Source organism: Rhipicephalus sanguineus, chromosome 2, assembly GCF_013339695.2.
Source record: "Rhipicephalus sanguineus isolate Rsan-2018 chromosome 2, BIME_Rsan_1.4, whole genome shotgun sequence".
Lineage (NCBI taxonomy): Eukaryota > Metazoa > Arthropoda > Arachnida > Ixodida > Ixodidae > Rhipicephalus > Rhipicephalus sanguineus.
The window spans coordinates 215,574,209-215,591,193 of NC_051177.1; the positions used below are offsets into that span (position 1 = coordinate 215,574,209).

At 47.4% G+C, this 16,985-nt stretch overlaps 1 protein-coding gene across 2 annotated transcripts in view; it reads left to right on the forward strand.

The window, feature by feature from the left end:
* LOC119384074 (DENN domain-containing protein 2D) overlaps positions 1 to 16,985 on the forward strand; it is a 184,981-nt gene that overhangs the window by 57,088 nt on the left and 110,908 nt on the right. For both annotated transcript variants that reach the window (XM_037652354.2, XM_037652355.2), the window contains exon 7: positions 4,843 to 4,915. In XM_037652354.2, the coding sequence (XP_037508282.1) occupies positions 4,843 to 4,915 (73 nt within the window). The remainder of the gene's footprint in view (positions 1 to 4,842; positions 4,916 to 16,985) is intronic.

The following is a 16,985-nucleotide window of genomic DNA, read 5'->3' on the forward strand; positions in this document are numbered from 1 at the left end:
CAGGACTGGGGGACGTATAATCGAAGTTCCACTGTAGTATGATGCTGACCAAGTGAGCTGTCGAAACAACCAAAGCGACATTCCAATCAGCGAACACGGTGCGTGATCAGGTGTCGATATTATCCAAAATGAAATACGCCTCTGCAAGAAACATGCACGGTCGAAGTGGGCACGAAACATTTTTTTGCACACATCATTATGCTGTAAGGGAGCTCTAAAAAAATCCAAGGTGGCATTAAACTTTGCATTGCAAGTGCGCCTCGCAGAGGAAACTTAACGCGATAAGCTACGATGTGGAGCTAGATATAAGTAGCACCTTTTCTATTTTTCCAATACTTTGTTATTCTGTCTACGCAACAACATTATCTCCTAACATTTAAAAAAGGAGAGCGTACATCTCCCATTCACTTTTCGTCTTTTTTTTACACGATGCTTCGCTGAGTGCATACGTTCCTCAGTTGTACTTGCACACTGCTGTTACCGTTTTGTTTTCTTTTCGATGCTTCGCCGTTCCTAATATTTTAACAGCTATGGTAATCTTCAGTCTGTGTATTTCACGTAGCCTGACGCAAAGAAGGCCATCATTGGCGGACAGTGCACGAGCGAGGCTGTGGTGTCGACGGTTATTGCACACGGGAACCGATGAAACTGTATGTACTCCCCAGCTTTATTCATGTTTGCGTAGCTGTTTGTGCAGCCTACAGCGCAACATGTCTGCTCGGACTTGGTTCCCCAAGGCATCTGTGTGTGAATATTCGAAAATTTCGAATAACGAATCGAATAGTGCATATTAGATATACCAAATAGTTTTCGAATATTTTTCGAATAATCAGCAATGACGAAAAATGCCCGAAGGAACGAGACGTTGGAACAGCGAGGGGTAACTTTTCTTGTTTTCATGACCGAATAACCCAGATGCATGCAGCCCGTGTACTTACGGGACTTTCGACGCTATATTAATCACAGGATGATGGCGCTTTTGCTTAAAACACCAGTGTCACTGATACGACACTGTCATCAATCCACTACATGACATGACATCAATGCACTAGCATGACATTCATAATAATGTTACCTCATGAAACTTGCATAATATTTATGAATCAATTTTATTTAAAAGTTGTTGAGAAAGTACCACCTTGAAAACTATAGTCACTGCTATATTTCAGCGAGCAGTTACCAAAATGTTTCGAAGGCTCTATAGTTGCTGCTGTGTGCGCGCTTGCCTTAGTTTAAATAATTGCGGTATTTTTTCTCGGTTAAAAGTAATTGTAACGTTCCTTTGTTAAAGCTTGTGAATATTTGTTTGAAATGAAATGTTGTAGAATTCTTGGGCTGTTTTAAAAATTGTTACCTTACCAGCCTAGAGCTGCTCTTAAAACGGTTGTCTTACTATTCGAACAGTATTCGATTTGTATTCATGCCCAATTCGGGGTCATCAGTATTCGATTCATATTCGATTCTAAAATTCGCTATTTGCGCACGCCTACATTTCGGCAACGCAGGACACAAGCGACGAGAGCACAGTGAAGCTCAGCCAACATCCAGCCCCGCGTCCCCGCAACAAGTGCCTTCCCCTTTCCGGCACCCACATGCCGTTAGTTCGGCACTTCCACCGATAGAGGCGCCACCAGTCCAAACTCTTCCCATGCCCGATGCCTATACCCACAGCCATCGCAGTCAGAGTCATGCCCCCGAGTTCGTAGCGTCGCTCACTGGGCTGGATGGCGTTAAAATAGCTTGTGTGAAAGCGCGAACGTCTTGCCAAGTGAAATAAAGAGAGTCTATGCCGTTTTGGAAACAAAGCGCGATCAATAAAAGCTAATGTTGTGTAAGCAGACTTCAGTTGAATGAAAATTCACACTCCACTCCCAATTATAGTCATGTGGATCTGTGTACACACAACGTTTGCTGACAAAATGAAATTAATAACTTCATTGGCCAGCGGGTTATTGCGGACAACTAGCGTAGAGTGGGCGAGGTGGATGCACATTAAAACTTAAGTGTACTATTAGCTCCGAATGAAACGCGAGCAGTGGTGTGTGTGGTACAGTTCGCACCCTTGTGATTAGAGATGCGCTGATACGGTTTGCTGCTCGTGAGCAACAATCATGCTTTCGATCGTGCAGTGCTGCCTAATCGGGGGTGCGGGCCTGTAATTGGTGATGACAGGATGGCGCGTACTATACAGTTCCTAATGCTTGGGAAACGTGCTCCACTGTTCGTGTTTCATTTGACGTCGATAGTACAGCTTGGTAAATAGTGGAAAAAATCGGCAAATTGGTCCGGGAAGAGGAGAAAGTGGGCTCTTTCCCACCATTCTTTTGACCCTTTTGGCTGGTTATTGCTATTCTTTACCGCGCTGTAAGAAGATTGAACATTTTAAGATGAAAGTCCTAGATTCCTCATCAAATGCAAAAATTGACCGTCGGTGTCCCACGTCGGTGTCTCGCGTCGGCAGCATCAACACGAGTGATGCAAAAAATCATCCCATGATGACGTCACCTTATGATGTCATCATGACATGCCAAAATTTGTGACATCATAACGTCATATCACATGATGACGTCATCACATGACATCGTCGCTTTGCATTGCCTCCGTGATCAGTGGGCCAATCACAGAGGCAATGCAAAACCAGGTGATGTGTAGAAAGCTTGCAATGCCTTTCCGATCCGTTAGCAGTGCAAAACCACGTTATGTCCAGAAAGCATTCGGAGAGGTGCGGGCGAGGGAAGGGGATGGGGAAAGAAGGAACAATACATCGACAGTAGAAAAAGAAGAAAATGGCTTTTGCCGTCACGTCATCTTACACAAATGCATCTTACACAAAAGGGACCCTGCGAGTCATTTTAGTACAGCGATCGCACCACGCCCTATAAGGAGTTGACCGTTGGGAGTGATTTACACTATTTCATTGCAAATACATCTTATGACGACTTTGCGATGCGAAAACTGTGTCTTTATCTACGTTAGCATGGTTACACTAATTCTTTTCAACATACTTTCAGACGATTATGAACGACTCGGAAAACATCGATTTATTAATGTAGGGATTAAAACACGTTGCAGAAAAAAAAAAAAACTCCGCACAACTTACCAATATTTCATATCACTGTCATGCATCCCCTTTTGACTTCTGCTGTCAACCTTTTTATTTGTTGTTTAAATTTCAACTACTTACGACGCACTTACACAGCAGCTGCTGAAAACTTGGATTTAATCAAAGTTTGCTGCCTGTAATGACCATTTAATTTAATTGAATGTCATCAAACGTCATTTCTCATGCTCTTTAAACTCCGAACAGAGGAATTCAATCGAAGGAGCAGGCTTGGCAACCGAACACGCGCAGCACGCGGTATGCACATATTGCGCTTTAACACAGACACGGAAGCCGAAGCCCGAATGCTGAAGTCAGTGATCTAAAACGGGCTGGAAAGTCGTTTTGAGTGTGCCACTGCCATAGAACAGTCGCGAAAAGAAATTGTCGCCATACATGCTGATATACACATTAATGGCTAGCAGACGACACCAGGAGCAGTGCGGCACTGAACGTGCACCTGATGGCTACTCCCCTCCATTTTGCTGAGCATTTTGCTTGAACATTCAGTAGAAGTTGCTTTATGAACTTGCCCACGAATGTTTCAATCACTCGAGCAGGACAGACTGGCCGACAGCATCGAGCAGCCTTCACGTAGCACGCGCGCGCGTGAAGAGTGGTACCCGAGTCCTCTCTCTGACGTCACACACGAGAGGGCGCCACTCAAAGATCTCGTGGTGAATAAGGCTCAAAAACTGCTCCCCAGTCTTTCGTCTAGGGGTTCACCTATACGGTAATATATAAAGCTGAGTGTGGTGTAACTAACCGGGCCGCCAAGGACACTACAGAGCTAGGCCAGAATGCTAGGGGGAGGTGTGCAATTGGACGTTTACTTGGGTGCACCCGCGTCAAAGGCTGCTACACTGTGTGAATAGCAGCACACACTGTGCAAATTGTATTTCTTAATGTCCAACAAACCTGCAACTACTTCTATTGTGTAAGACTCAAACTGTTTATGTAGCCCATGTTGCTGCCTCTGTACCAAGTGGCTGGCAGGGTTAATCATGCTGTAGATGTAGAGCTTCCTTGCTGCTATCCTCACCATAAAAAGTACATTCTGTTGTGTACTAATGTACTGGTTGTGGTGAAAACAAACTGCATTTCAAAATCTCAAATCTCACTAGAAATCGCAAATGAAGGCTTGTTTTACTGTAGTGTTTTTAACAGTTCGTATGAGAGAGCGGGATGAACTACCTTTTTTTTCATTACTGGCAGCGTTTAGCTTTTGCAAAAGCACTAGCATGACTTCCAGCAGTAGTACTAACACAGATACTACTGTAAAGCTGTGTAGGTTGAGGATCTCAACTCAAATGTGGTGCATATAGGTGGGCAGGGCACACTGGGGAGTGAAATCTCGAGTTGTCAGTAAGAGCTATTGTAGCGTATTAGTGAATTCAAAATCTTTACTATAAAAGGATTATGGAGGGTAGCTAATATTCTAGTTGACATTTAAGAGAAAAAAAATGGCGATGGCCAAGCCATGCTTTCTGTAGTGTAGATGGTCTGCTACAAAACGCATACCAAGGAATGAAAAGTGTGGTTGATTGATGGCAGATAAATAGGTGGTGGGGTGAAATTTGATTCAGTGGGCCGTGGCAATCGTGCATTAGAAGCCGAGGATAAATGATGAACCCAACGGAGTTGCTTGTATGACTCCATGCTTTATTATGAATGGACAAGCACTTGGTGCTCATCTTTACTTTGCAGCTTGACACAGCTGGGCTGTGCCTTTTTGCATGCAGGTGCCTGTTCTTTTTTACACTAGTCCGGGAGAATGGCGAGAAGACATTTTTCCACTGCCTGCAGACATCTGAGGTGAGATGATTCTGCATTCTTGCTTACCATTATTTAAATTCTGTTTTTGCTGACCTGTACGCATTTTTGACTGTACAAATAAGTTCTTTTTAGAGGTTTACATTCGCCTCAACGAGATATAGACAACATTCAGCTGTCACATCTCTGGCCACTCACATGTGTGCTCGACCTAGTCTTTGACATCATCAGGGTCATTGTAGGTCAAGGCATCTGTGAAGAAGAAAGATTGTGCAATGTTTACTGCTGACAAACTTACGCGCCATGAGCAAGTATGCGCGGAGGTGTGAAACTGATGGATAATCTATAGACTTGATTTTTTAGTACGCCAATAAAGGAAAGTGGTAGACAGCTGCAAGAAAGACTCGACATATTGGTTATTTACACTTTATGCTGTGATCGACCTCGTATGTTTGCTGCTAACGGTGCCAACGACAAATGCCACGTACTCCCGCCACATACTTACGCCATGTACTCCTGATCGTCGACCAAACCCTCGGACCGCTCGGCAATGCCTGTGTTTTTTCAAAGTTGGACGCAACTTCCGGCTTACACCAAGTGTGCTTGGTGCGTGACTCCCAGAAATATATGACCTTCATCACTCCGTTTGGCAGATACTGCTATTGCTGCCTCCCATTTGGCATAACGTTGACCCCAGAACACTTCCAACAACAGATGCCTCGACTGCTGGAAGGGTTGGCCGGTGTTGTTAACCTCATGGACGACATCCTTGTGTTTGGCCGCACCACAGAAGAGCACGACCAGTGCCTCTAAGCAGTCTTCGGTCACCTTCAGCAAGCGGGGGTCACCCTCAACACGGCCAAGTGCAGTTTTGGCGTGTCCAGTGTAAGTTTCCTCGGCGTTGTCATCAGTGCCAAAGGGGTCGCTCCTGATCCAGACAAGGTGATGGCCATTCAGTGCATGCCAGCTCCTCAGGACGTTCATGGTGTCCAACGTTTTCTCGGTATACTCAACCATGTGGGCCGCTTCCTCCTGGGTCTCTCTCAGACGACCGCGCTGATTTGAAGTCTTTTGAACAAGACTGCAGCCTGGACGTGGGGACTAGTGCAAGCCTCAGCATTTGAGCAGCTAAAGACCATGCTGTTCTGAGACATCTGCCTCGCAAGGTACAACCCTGCACTCCTGACGACAGTCTCCGCAGATGCCAGTTCCTTCTGGCTGGGTGCAGTGCTTCTTCGAGACCAGCTGTCAGGGGATTGCCGACCAGTCGCGTACACCTCTTGTGCACTGACTGAAACGGAACGAAGGTACAGCCAGATCGAAGAAGAGGCACTGGCTGTTACCTGGGCCATGATCCGGTTCGACGAGTTCCTTCGGGGTCTTGGTTTCACCTGGAGACCGACCATAAGCCGTTGGTCGAAAAAAAAAAAGCGCTTCCGGCCAGGCGCGGCTGTGCGAGCCAACGTCCTTCTGAAGGTGTTGGGTGAGCATGCCCCTGCGCTTTCTCTTTAGCAGTATTTGTGAGCAGATGACAGTGGTGTTTGCTGTAGAGGGCACGGCAATTTTTTTTGCATATTGCCATCTCAGTAGCAGCCTGTGGTAACAGCTCAGGTCGGCGTCTGCAAGAGGGATGTAATAGTGCTGCTGCACACAGTATGCTCTTCTTCGGCATTTGCTATCCTAAGATGGGACATAGGTATTTTGTTGAAACCTGCAAAAGCGGGAGCAAGTCTCGCTGGGAAGAGGTGGAGCAAAAAGCGAACGCGGCTGAATGCGCTCCGCATCCGTGCTCCATGACTGTGGTAGAGCGGGAGCAATGCGGTTTTGGTTGGGGCTTACACGTGTTAATTAAAAGGCACTGGTTGCCTTGAAGAAGACGAGACCACTTGTCGAAATATTGGCTGCAGCGACACCTCGCGTTCAAGCATTTTTCATGGTTACAAGAGACACTTTGTTACTCAAGACGACTTTCTTAGATCCCTGGAGTAAATTGTTCACTATTTAGAAGAAATGGAAGACAGACACGCTCACGAAAGAAGGGCTACATCGTTGTGCCAGTGGATACGGCCTGAAATTTTGATTCTCTTGGCTCGATTCTGTTTTGTTCCACTACCAGATGTCATCTCTCACACGATTGCAACTACAAATCGCACCAAACTTTCTATCATTATGCTTTCATAATCACTGTCACGCTCCCACATACATTGGCATGTATGTGGGAGTGGTACTCTGCAACAGTGTACCATTGAGTTGAATTCCTGTCCAAGTGTCTGCAGCACTGGTCAGTTAGTATGCCGGTCCTGCAGCCAGACTCTGGAACCATCGTCGTGTTTCCATAAGACAGTTTTATGCAAATGATCGGGCACTGAACAGTTGCGAGGGGATGTAGGTGGATGCACGACTGGCCCACTTATCTTGCCGTGAATCTTTGCCACATCAGGACTTTGTTGCTGGTGTGTAATAAAGTGATCCAGTCCGACAGCTCAGTGTTTTCAGAATTTTTGGTTACGAGAAGTCTTTGTTACAAGAGACTTGTTTCTCAGGTCCCTTGAATGTCTCTTGTAATGAGGTTTTTCTGTAATGCCTTTTCTTTGGAGTGTGCAGGAGATCAAACCGGTTCACTGTAGCAGTGAAGGCTGTCGAGCAATGATGCGTCTGCAGTCGGTGCAACCACAGGTGTCATTGGTCGAGTCGAGAAGAAAACAAGCTTCGCAATAGATGCAGTAATGAAAGTGAAGCAATGATGTGCTGCTCACAAAGCCCTAACCTCGGTCCCCGGCTTTCCAGGACTACGGGTGGGAAGTAACAATGCAACATTAGGTGTCCCTGGCTGCTGCTATTGTCAAAAAGCTGCATGGTCATAGCCCTGCACCCTGACAAATGACTGGGCAGGTCCAACTGAGTGAAGGTATGGGGCGCCCCCCTGTGCGCAACAGCTGCTGGCGACGCAAAAGAATCTGCCTGTTTGCTGACTTTTGCGAGGCATTGTGGCACTGTCGCGTGATGGCCACAAGAAACAGTCGAGCAGGCGCGGCTGCGTGTCCCGACTGCATTGCCGCTCTATGCAAGGCTTGTTAGCTGACAATGTAAAGAAAGTAGTGTGGGCTTGTGCTTTGCATTGTAGTATGTTGTTCTTATTGCGATAGCAATTATATGGACAGTCTCGGCTGGTTTTTGCTGTCGCCATGTATATATATATACATGTATACCGTATATGTATATGTGTTTATGTGTATACCTTATATGTATAAGTATGTATATATATATAAAAGTCGCAAAGAAAAATAATTCGGAAAAATGCCTCCGAAGCACGGAATCGAACCTGTGACGTCTCGCTCTGCAGTGCGTGGCACTAATCACTACGCCACAAAGTGCAGATCCGTCAGGTAGCTAACGGCGAGTGTTATATACACACCCTTTACTGCTGGCGCGACTCAGAGATGGCAGGCGCTTATAAGCGTTTCTTCATTACCAACGAGATGGCACAAGGAGCGCAACGGGAGCATTTAAAAGTCATCAACCAGCTCGCTCGCTTCTAATATTTGCACAGGGAGAACCTTACCCTTCCGCTGTCTGCTCGCGTGGTAGTTGCTGCCGGGGGGTAGATGTCTCTGCAGCCTAGCAGCGAGTCTATCATGGGCCACTTTTCTTGCTGTCGCATTCATTGCTTTGCCCTTGCGGCGAAACTGACTTTTTTGTTTGCTTGCTCCCTTGAAGCTGTGTTCGTGCTTTCATAGCACTGTTGTAGGCAGGAACAAGTGGGAAATAGGTGCCAAGTGTACATTTGAGAAATGCTCATTGATAATATCTTGGGAGTAAGACAGCGGTCACATGCAACACAGATGTTTTTTGAATGCACAAGACGAACCCGCATGGCTGTTTGTAGTATCTCAGGGCAGCCTTCTCGGGCAAAAACACTTGTTAAAAAGTCCTTCACGGTGCTCATGGATACGTCACTGCAAAAATATACTTCTGGCCACTTGGAGTGGTAATCCACAAGCGTTATAGCAAATCTGCTGTTGTGAGGTGCGTGCTCCAAAAAACCAACAATGTCTAAGGCAAGCTTTTGCCATGGTCTTTCAGGCCATTCAACAGATTGCATTGGTGCTGGTGATGTCTTGGCAGACTTATCTGCCTCCAGGCAGATGTGGCAGTTTTTCACTGCCGTTTCCACTTCCTTGTCCATTTGCGGCCACCAGAACCACTCACAAAGTCGCGCCTTAGTGCGCGTGATACCAAAATGTGTCTTGTGTGCAGTGGCAGTCTGAGCAGTGAGGGAGGATGGAACAACGAGGCACTTTACACGCAGTAGAAGATCATCAACAACAGGAAGTTCCTCTCTAATAAGGTAGAACGGTTTCACCTCTTCTGGTAAAGACTTGTGTGGTGGCCAGGAACTCAGCACAAATGACTTGACGGTTTCTAGACAACTATCGACGAGGACGGCCTGCCTGAACTCCTTCGTCACACAGGCTGGCTCAACGAGTGACACAATTTCTTCCTTCTTTGCATGCTCTACTTCTGAGGTAGCTGCTGACAGCCGAGAAAGTGCATCTGCTACAGTGTTTGTGGACCCCTTGCGGTATTCAACAGTGAAGTTATAACAAAGCAGTCGTGCACTCCAGCATGCGACTCGAAGTGGGTGTCTTCCGCATCCTAGTGATGACAGCAAAAAGACAAGTGCCTGGTGGTCTGTTCGAATTTTGAAATAGCGACCCCACAGGTACGTGTGCTATCGCTCACATGCCCAAATACCTGCCAGTGCTTCACGTTCACTGACTCATATTTTCTTTCCGCTGGGGACAGTGTATGAGATGCGAAAGCGACTGTAGGAGCTCTTGGCCGTTGACTGCTCCCAACCCACAGTCGGAAGCATCTGTCGATACAATGACTGGGAGTGCCGGATCGAACATTTGGAGGACTGTACTTGACGAAAGCATTTTTTTCACCCTTCTGAAACTGCTGTCTGCTTCGACTGACCAGATGAATGGCTCATTTTTGCGAAGTAGGACTCTTATAGGCTCGACCACTTGAGCCAAGCGTGGAACAAAGTTTGAGTAGTATTCTACAAGATACTACATTGGCGACGAGGAGGTCGTAAACGTACCCCAAGCAGCTGCGCACTGTCCGTGCCCACCCAACATGAGTTTCCCCGGGATCGCTCTGCTGCCGTTTTTCCTTGCAGTGCCCGGCCGGCCACCACTGCCATGGGAGCAGTGGGAGCAAATGTTCAACGTGTACCTGGCGGCCCCTGGAGCTGCCGAGTTCGCTCCAGGGAGACGCAAGGCTATTCTTTTGCATTGTTTGGGGTGGAGAGCCGGCATATTTATCGGACCTTACTTGCAGGGTCCAGCGCTGCAGCACCGGCAGCGCCAAGCGCCGCAGCACTCGCCGATAGGGACGGGGATAAAAGTCTGCCATGGCCACTTCTGAAGAATATCACACTGTGCTTGTGGCATTACGGCACCAATTTTCAATCTCTTGCAATGTTGTCGTCGAGCGTCATCGTTTTCACCGCCCCCATCAACATTCAGGCGAATACGTTCATGACTTTGTTGCCACCCTAAGGGAGCTAGTGTCACACTGTTTGTTCGTTTCTCAAGATGATGCTCTATGGGATCAATTCGTGGCCGGCATAGCTTCCAACCGCGTATGTGAGCGGTTATTGCTTGAGGGTACCTCGCTTTCGTTCGAGAGGTCGGTGTGAATCGCGCTTCAGTTTGAGCAAGCAGCTGAAGAGCTAAAGGAACTTTCTCCTTCGGTCGAGCCACTTTCACTGCAGCGTCTGACGCAACCTTCGCATTCATTGAAAAAGGGCAGTTCACAGCCAGCAGCCCACTTTCAGCAGAAGTCAATGAAGAGCACGAGCGGCTCACATAAAGGTATGGGGTGCAAGGTATGGGGCGCAGTGGAACCGCCCCCCTGATTGAAACCGAGAACACAGTAGGCGCTCTGCATTGCCGCATTGTTTCCGATGTGGTTCGCGGGATCACTTGGCATCAGAGTCGCAGTGCCCAGTGCATAGGAAAAGTTGTTTGTTTTGCAGTCGCAAGGGCCACTTTCAGAATGTATGCAACCACAAACGAACTTCAAGTCCATGAAGTTGAATGTGATGATGTTTCGTCGTGCAGCAGTGCTGAGCAAGTCTTGAGTGTGCAATGTCCCGCTCGTAGGGGAATTTACATAGAAGTGCTAGTTGTGAACGTCAGGCTTACACTGCTTGTCGATTCAGGGTCGTCTGTCTCAATTTTGTCAGAGCAAGAATTCCATCGACATTTTCAGAGCATTTCACTTCTGCCTGCCCTGCAGGTCACTCTGTTTGATTATTCCCAACTTCCCATTTGCGTGCTAGGTTGTTTCAAGGCAGACGTTTTAGGGGTGCACCATGTCACTCTGATTTTATGTTGTTCGCCGAGGAACTTGTTTATCGGAATTGGCTGCATTAAAGGGACACTAAAGGCAAATATTAAGTCGACGATTGTTGAAATAACGGTCCGGTAACCTCGTAGTGCTACTTTTGTGCCAAGGAAGTGCTTAATTTGAAATAAAATCACGTTTTAGTGGTCTGCATCGTGTTAGCGCACTTTAAATCACCCGCCTGAAAGCGGTGTTTCTTACGTCACTGTTGCCGTGCCTAACGTTGCCTGCCTTTACTGCACGGCGGCGTGCACTGGCGGCGTGCGCCATTCGGGCATCCGGCAACATCACATGCATGCGGCATTTTGTCGAACTATCTGTCAGAGTGACTTTCACGAGCGCGCAAAACACACGCGGCAGTACGTGATACTGAAACTACCACTGAGGCGCGAACGCGTGAGCAAAGCGGGGTGCCGGGCGAAGCACAGTTCGGCGAAAATGGAACCTTTGACCCACACGTGCCGTTCCCCATGGCAATGCCAAAGAGGTTCTTTTTTCCATGAATCAGACAGAAACAAACAAGCAGCATTTTATTATGCCTCTTGATGCACGGAAGGTTCTTTTTTTATTGCAGCTAGTTTGATTACGAGTGATTAATTGTAGTCGAACTCTCTCACGTCATTGGGATCATTTCCAAAATGTGCCGCTCGTGGCGCTCATCGTGTGATACATTTTGCATAATTTCTCGGTAAGTAGGGCACTGCTGTTGATAATACTGCCGTTTTAGACATTGTCATACATTGAGCTTTCACTCTGACATAAATTGTTATTTGCCTTTAGTGTCCCTTTAAAGCCTTAACTCTTCGCATTGAGGGTTTTGCTCTGAAGTGCTTACGTCTGTTGCTCCGCTGACATGTGTCAATGACCCAGTACTTCGTTCCATTTCCACACTGTCTGACACGCAGCCCGGTCTAGGAAACTTTCCACCAGCCTTGGCAAGCGAGTTCACTTCTTTTTTCAGTCTCGACTTGGGCCTTGCTAAGGGGTTCACGCATCATGTCAAGACGCATCAGGGCGTGCAGCCTATACTTCCAAGCTTCATCTTCTGCCATGTTCTCTCCGGGCGCCAGTGTCAAATGAGCTTCGGTGCTTCTGAATGGTGAAACATCGGTGCTTCTGAATCGGTCATTGTCGTTGTTGACAAGAAAGATTGCAGCATCGGGATCTGTGTAGACCTCCGAGAGCCAAACAAGGCTATTGTTCCAGATAGTTTTCCTTTACCGCATAAAGAAGAGCTTCTCCATGCTTCGGTAGGTGCTACACACTTCTCAAAACTCGACTTGGCTTCCGCTTACCATCAGGTTCTCTTGCACCCTGACAGCAGGGACTTGACAGCCTTCATCGCTCACGATGGACTTTTCCATTTCCAGAGAGTATGCTTTGGGTTAGCTTTGGCCCCAGCAGCATTTCAGATGATGGCAGTAATCCTTGACCGTTGCCCTGGTGTGTTGTTCTGCATTGATGGTGTGATCGTCTTTGGCAAGGCTGCAGAAGAACACCTTTTGAACTTGAAAACAGCCCTGCAGAAGATGAAGGATTCAGGCCTGAAATTGAACAACAAATACGTTCCAGAGCTCGCATTTCTAGGGCACAAGGTCACTGCATGTGGTATCTCGTCACTTCCAGAGAAGATTGACTCCATAGTTAACACTCCTGTGCCAACTGATGTTGCTGCCCTCCGTTCATTCTTGGGTCTTGTTTCATACATTGAGACGACTGGAGTTGGACTCTCTTAATAAGATACTACACTGTTCTCTTTGGGTCCATTTATCTTGTTTGTCTTTTCGTGTGTCGTGGTATGTTTTTCTAATATGGGTCAGCTTTTCTTTGACACTCTGAAAGTGAGCACACGTGCTTTTGTGGCTGAAACGCAAGTAAAATGAGACTAGGGGAGGAAAAGATAAATTGCTGGGGGAAAAGCATGGACGATTTCTCTAAGCAGTGTTGAAGATTGAACATGTGTAGAGCGGTAACTTTAGACGACAAAGACAGATGGCTGGAAGTCGGTGAAGAAATGAGAAGCTGGGTGTGCAAGACGAAGGCATAACAACAACAAAAGGTTAAAGTTAAGTGGCGTACAGCACTTTGTACGTGTGTGCGCTTGAAGGCTCTTTGGATGACTTGAAAAGCTACCCGCCTCATACGTTTCCATGAATGGCAGTGGCATTGTAGAATGAATAGGGCGCAGATAGGAGCACCAGTGAAAGAGGAAGATGAGGACGGTTGTTGGTGCTCGTGCTTGCTTCGTTTCGGACCGCTGGTCGCTTCACCTATTCTAGTTCATTAATAAACGCATCACGGACTCAACGCTAAACGTGTATCATCAAGTGGTGGAGAGTGCTTGTTCTCTTTTGCACCCTGGAACTCCGTAACCGAACTCTACCTTCCCCGTCAAAATAATGCCCGACGACGTTGCACACCAGAATGCTGCCACAACCCCAGCTGCACGCTGTCCTGGTATTCCAATGGAGTGCGACCCAGTCATCTTCAGCAATACTGATGAGCAGGACGTCGAAGACTGGCTCTCTTTGTATGACAAAGTGAGTGTCAACAACAAGTGGGACGGTAACGACAAACTCAGCCGTGTCCACTTCTACCTGAGAGGAGTTGTGGAACTCTGGTTTAACAACCACGAGGCTGAGTTTCATTTTTTCACTCGGGGACAGCGCAACACACGAGGACAACAGAGAAGGAAACGGAATCCCAACCAACTGGCCCAACTTACCGTTTTGCTGCTGAGATTACCACCGGGGCCTCTTTCAAAATGACCTTCGTCGACGTATTCGGCCGACCGACAGTGCGCAAGCTCCGCGCAGAACAGCGCTTGCATGATTGCGCCCGACTGTCTGGAGAGTGTGTCACTTCATATATTGAGGACGTCATAGGCCTCTGCCACCGCATCAATCCTGTCATGTCCAAAGCCGACAAAGTCAAGCATATCATGAAAGGCATCGAGGACGGTGCGTTCCACATGCTTGTGGCGAAAAACTCTCAAATAGTCATGGATGTCGCTCAGCACTGCCAGAGCTACGATGAGTTGCGAGGGCAGCGCATTTCCACGCGCCGTCCTAGTTTCGACATGACCAATGCGTCAGCACTCACCGTTGGCACCATCTCTCCGGACCCGATGGTATTAACGCAACAAATCCAGCAGTTCATCTGAGCAGAAGTTGTGCGACTATTGTCTTTTGCACCCTTTCGCCCAGGGAGTACTCATGGGCTCTCCTTGTCGCTGCGGCAAACCATTGAGAAGTAAGTATCCGAAGCTCTTCCGCTCACGCACCAGCCACTGGCTGTATTCGTGTCCTTGACCTACGCTGACGTTGCGAGAAGGCAGTCACATGTGCTGCCACACAGCATGGACTCTGCTCATCCCATAAATGCCTTCTACCCAACGCAGGCACCGGCAGGCCTGCACGTCCCACTTTATCGCTGTCCTGTCATCCCTCCTAATAATCCTTGGCGCACACTGTTACTACTGTTGTCTACCCAGCCATGTCGAGCGTTTCTGCCACCGCCGCGTTCCCCATCCAGGTACTATTGAGGCAAGTTACAGTTACGCCTGTACAAAGTCACCACAGCCGATGCCCTCCCATGCTACTTCGGACACCTCTTCATTGAACCGCCTCACGTTCAACTCACGTCAATAGCCCTCCCCGCGCTGACGTTTGCTTTCGCCAATGATTCATCATCCTTCGCCTGTCCAAACGGAAAACTGACCCTCACAGTTACAGAGGCAAGAACTGCGCTGCTGTCGAAATTATAAGGCCTCATTCTCAACCTGCTAACGAAATAACTGTCTTATTGAAGGTGTTGTCGTGCATGCCTGAGTCTATACTGGAGCTGCTGTGTCTGTGTTGAGTGAAGCAATGTGTCACAAGTTAAAAAAAATTACGGTTCTCCTTTCTGGTGTTATTCTCCATACGGCAACCACACATCACACACAACCTTCCATGACGTGCACGGCTCGGCTACTCATTCAGGATGTTTTGTATGTGGTTGAATTTGTCGTCTTTCCACACTGCTCGCACGACGTTATATTGGGCTGGGACTTCCTTTCCACACATCGTGCCATTGTTGACTGTGTCCGGGCCAAACGAGAATTATCAGCAATCTCCGACATCGATTCTGGCAAGTCATTTTTTCCTTGTGTCGTCGTCGCCACGGACACAGACATCGCACCTATCTCTTCTGTTCTTGTGCCGATCTCCTGCGACTATGCTTTCTCTAGCGCCATGTTCACACCGTCAGAAGCATTCACTTCTTGTAAGAACTTCCTCCTCCCCTTTGCTCTTGTCACGATCGAAAACTCTTGTGCAACCATTTATGCCACGAACCTGCTTTCGGTCGCAGCCACAGTATTTCGTTGAGAATGTATAGGGCGACTTGAAGATATTGATTCTGTTTGCGCTAGCCAACTGCCCAATAGCGCAACAAACCTCCAGGTCGCCAGCGTTAATCTCGTTACCACGTCCAACACATGTTCCCTAGACGCCTTCCTTCCGTCAATTGAATTGATTGATTTTAATTTGAGATTTATTTTCTGTACGTACAACAGAAAAACCGAAGCAAAAGCAAAAAGCTGCATAGCCTGATGGAGGCTTTTGCTCCGAATACAGTCTGGCAAAAAATAAAAAAATGAAATAAAAACTAAAAATAACATGTCATACACAACTTAGACGCAATTAGAGAACATCATTTTATACAAATACAATTAGCAAATTCTGATTGAACATATACAGTAGAACCCCGCTGATACGTTTTTGAAGGGACCGTAGGAAATAAACGTACGAGACGGGAAAACGTAAGAGCCGAAAAACAGGAAAAACGGCAAAATATTTAGTGGTACAGAATTTTATTTCAATTCTTACGAGCAGCACGAAAATTGGCGCGCTCAGCCGCGATCTAGTCGATGGATAGAAACGCGGAGCTTAGGACGGCCTCATCCACAGAAATGTAATCAACATATGTGATTTTTTTAACACCAACAGCTGTAGGCATGAAAGAACTAAGCACACGCAATCACGACCGGCGCGGCGAGTCCGACCGCGAACCGCACGCACGACCATGCGAGCTCCAACCAGCTCGAACTCCTCCCGTTCTCCGACAAATAACGATGATGATGAGTCTACGCCAACGCGATGGCAGAAGTGAATGCCAATCTCGAAGGCCTTGCTTTCGCAAGCAGTTACGTCATAGACGCCATGTTTCTGCAATACAAATCTCAAAGGCGGTGCTTTTGTCAATAGTAAATGCCGATCTCGAAGGCCTTGCTTTCGCGAGCAATTACGTCATAGACGCCATCTTTGCAACGCGAATCTCGAAGGCCATGCTTTTGTTTGCATCAATTGAAAGATCCTGTTGCTTGCGCCTCTCATGCGGCTAATATTACGGTCAAACGAGGCCAAGCTGCGTGAAAATGCACCGTGGCCGCTCTCTTTGGTAGTCACTCGGTCGGCTCCGAGCGCACTTCGCGACGTATCATACGGGAACGGTTCGACAGTTACGACGTAACAGTGGGGTTCCCAATACATTGTATCCTATGGGAGCTATGCCGGGACCGGCGGAAAACGACGTAACAGCCGGGAAAACGCAGCAGTGAGGAACGTAACAGCGGGGTTCTACTGTAATTATAAAAAATATTAAAAAAAGGAACAGGACAGTAAGTAGTAATGAAACACCTAAAAAACATCAT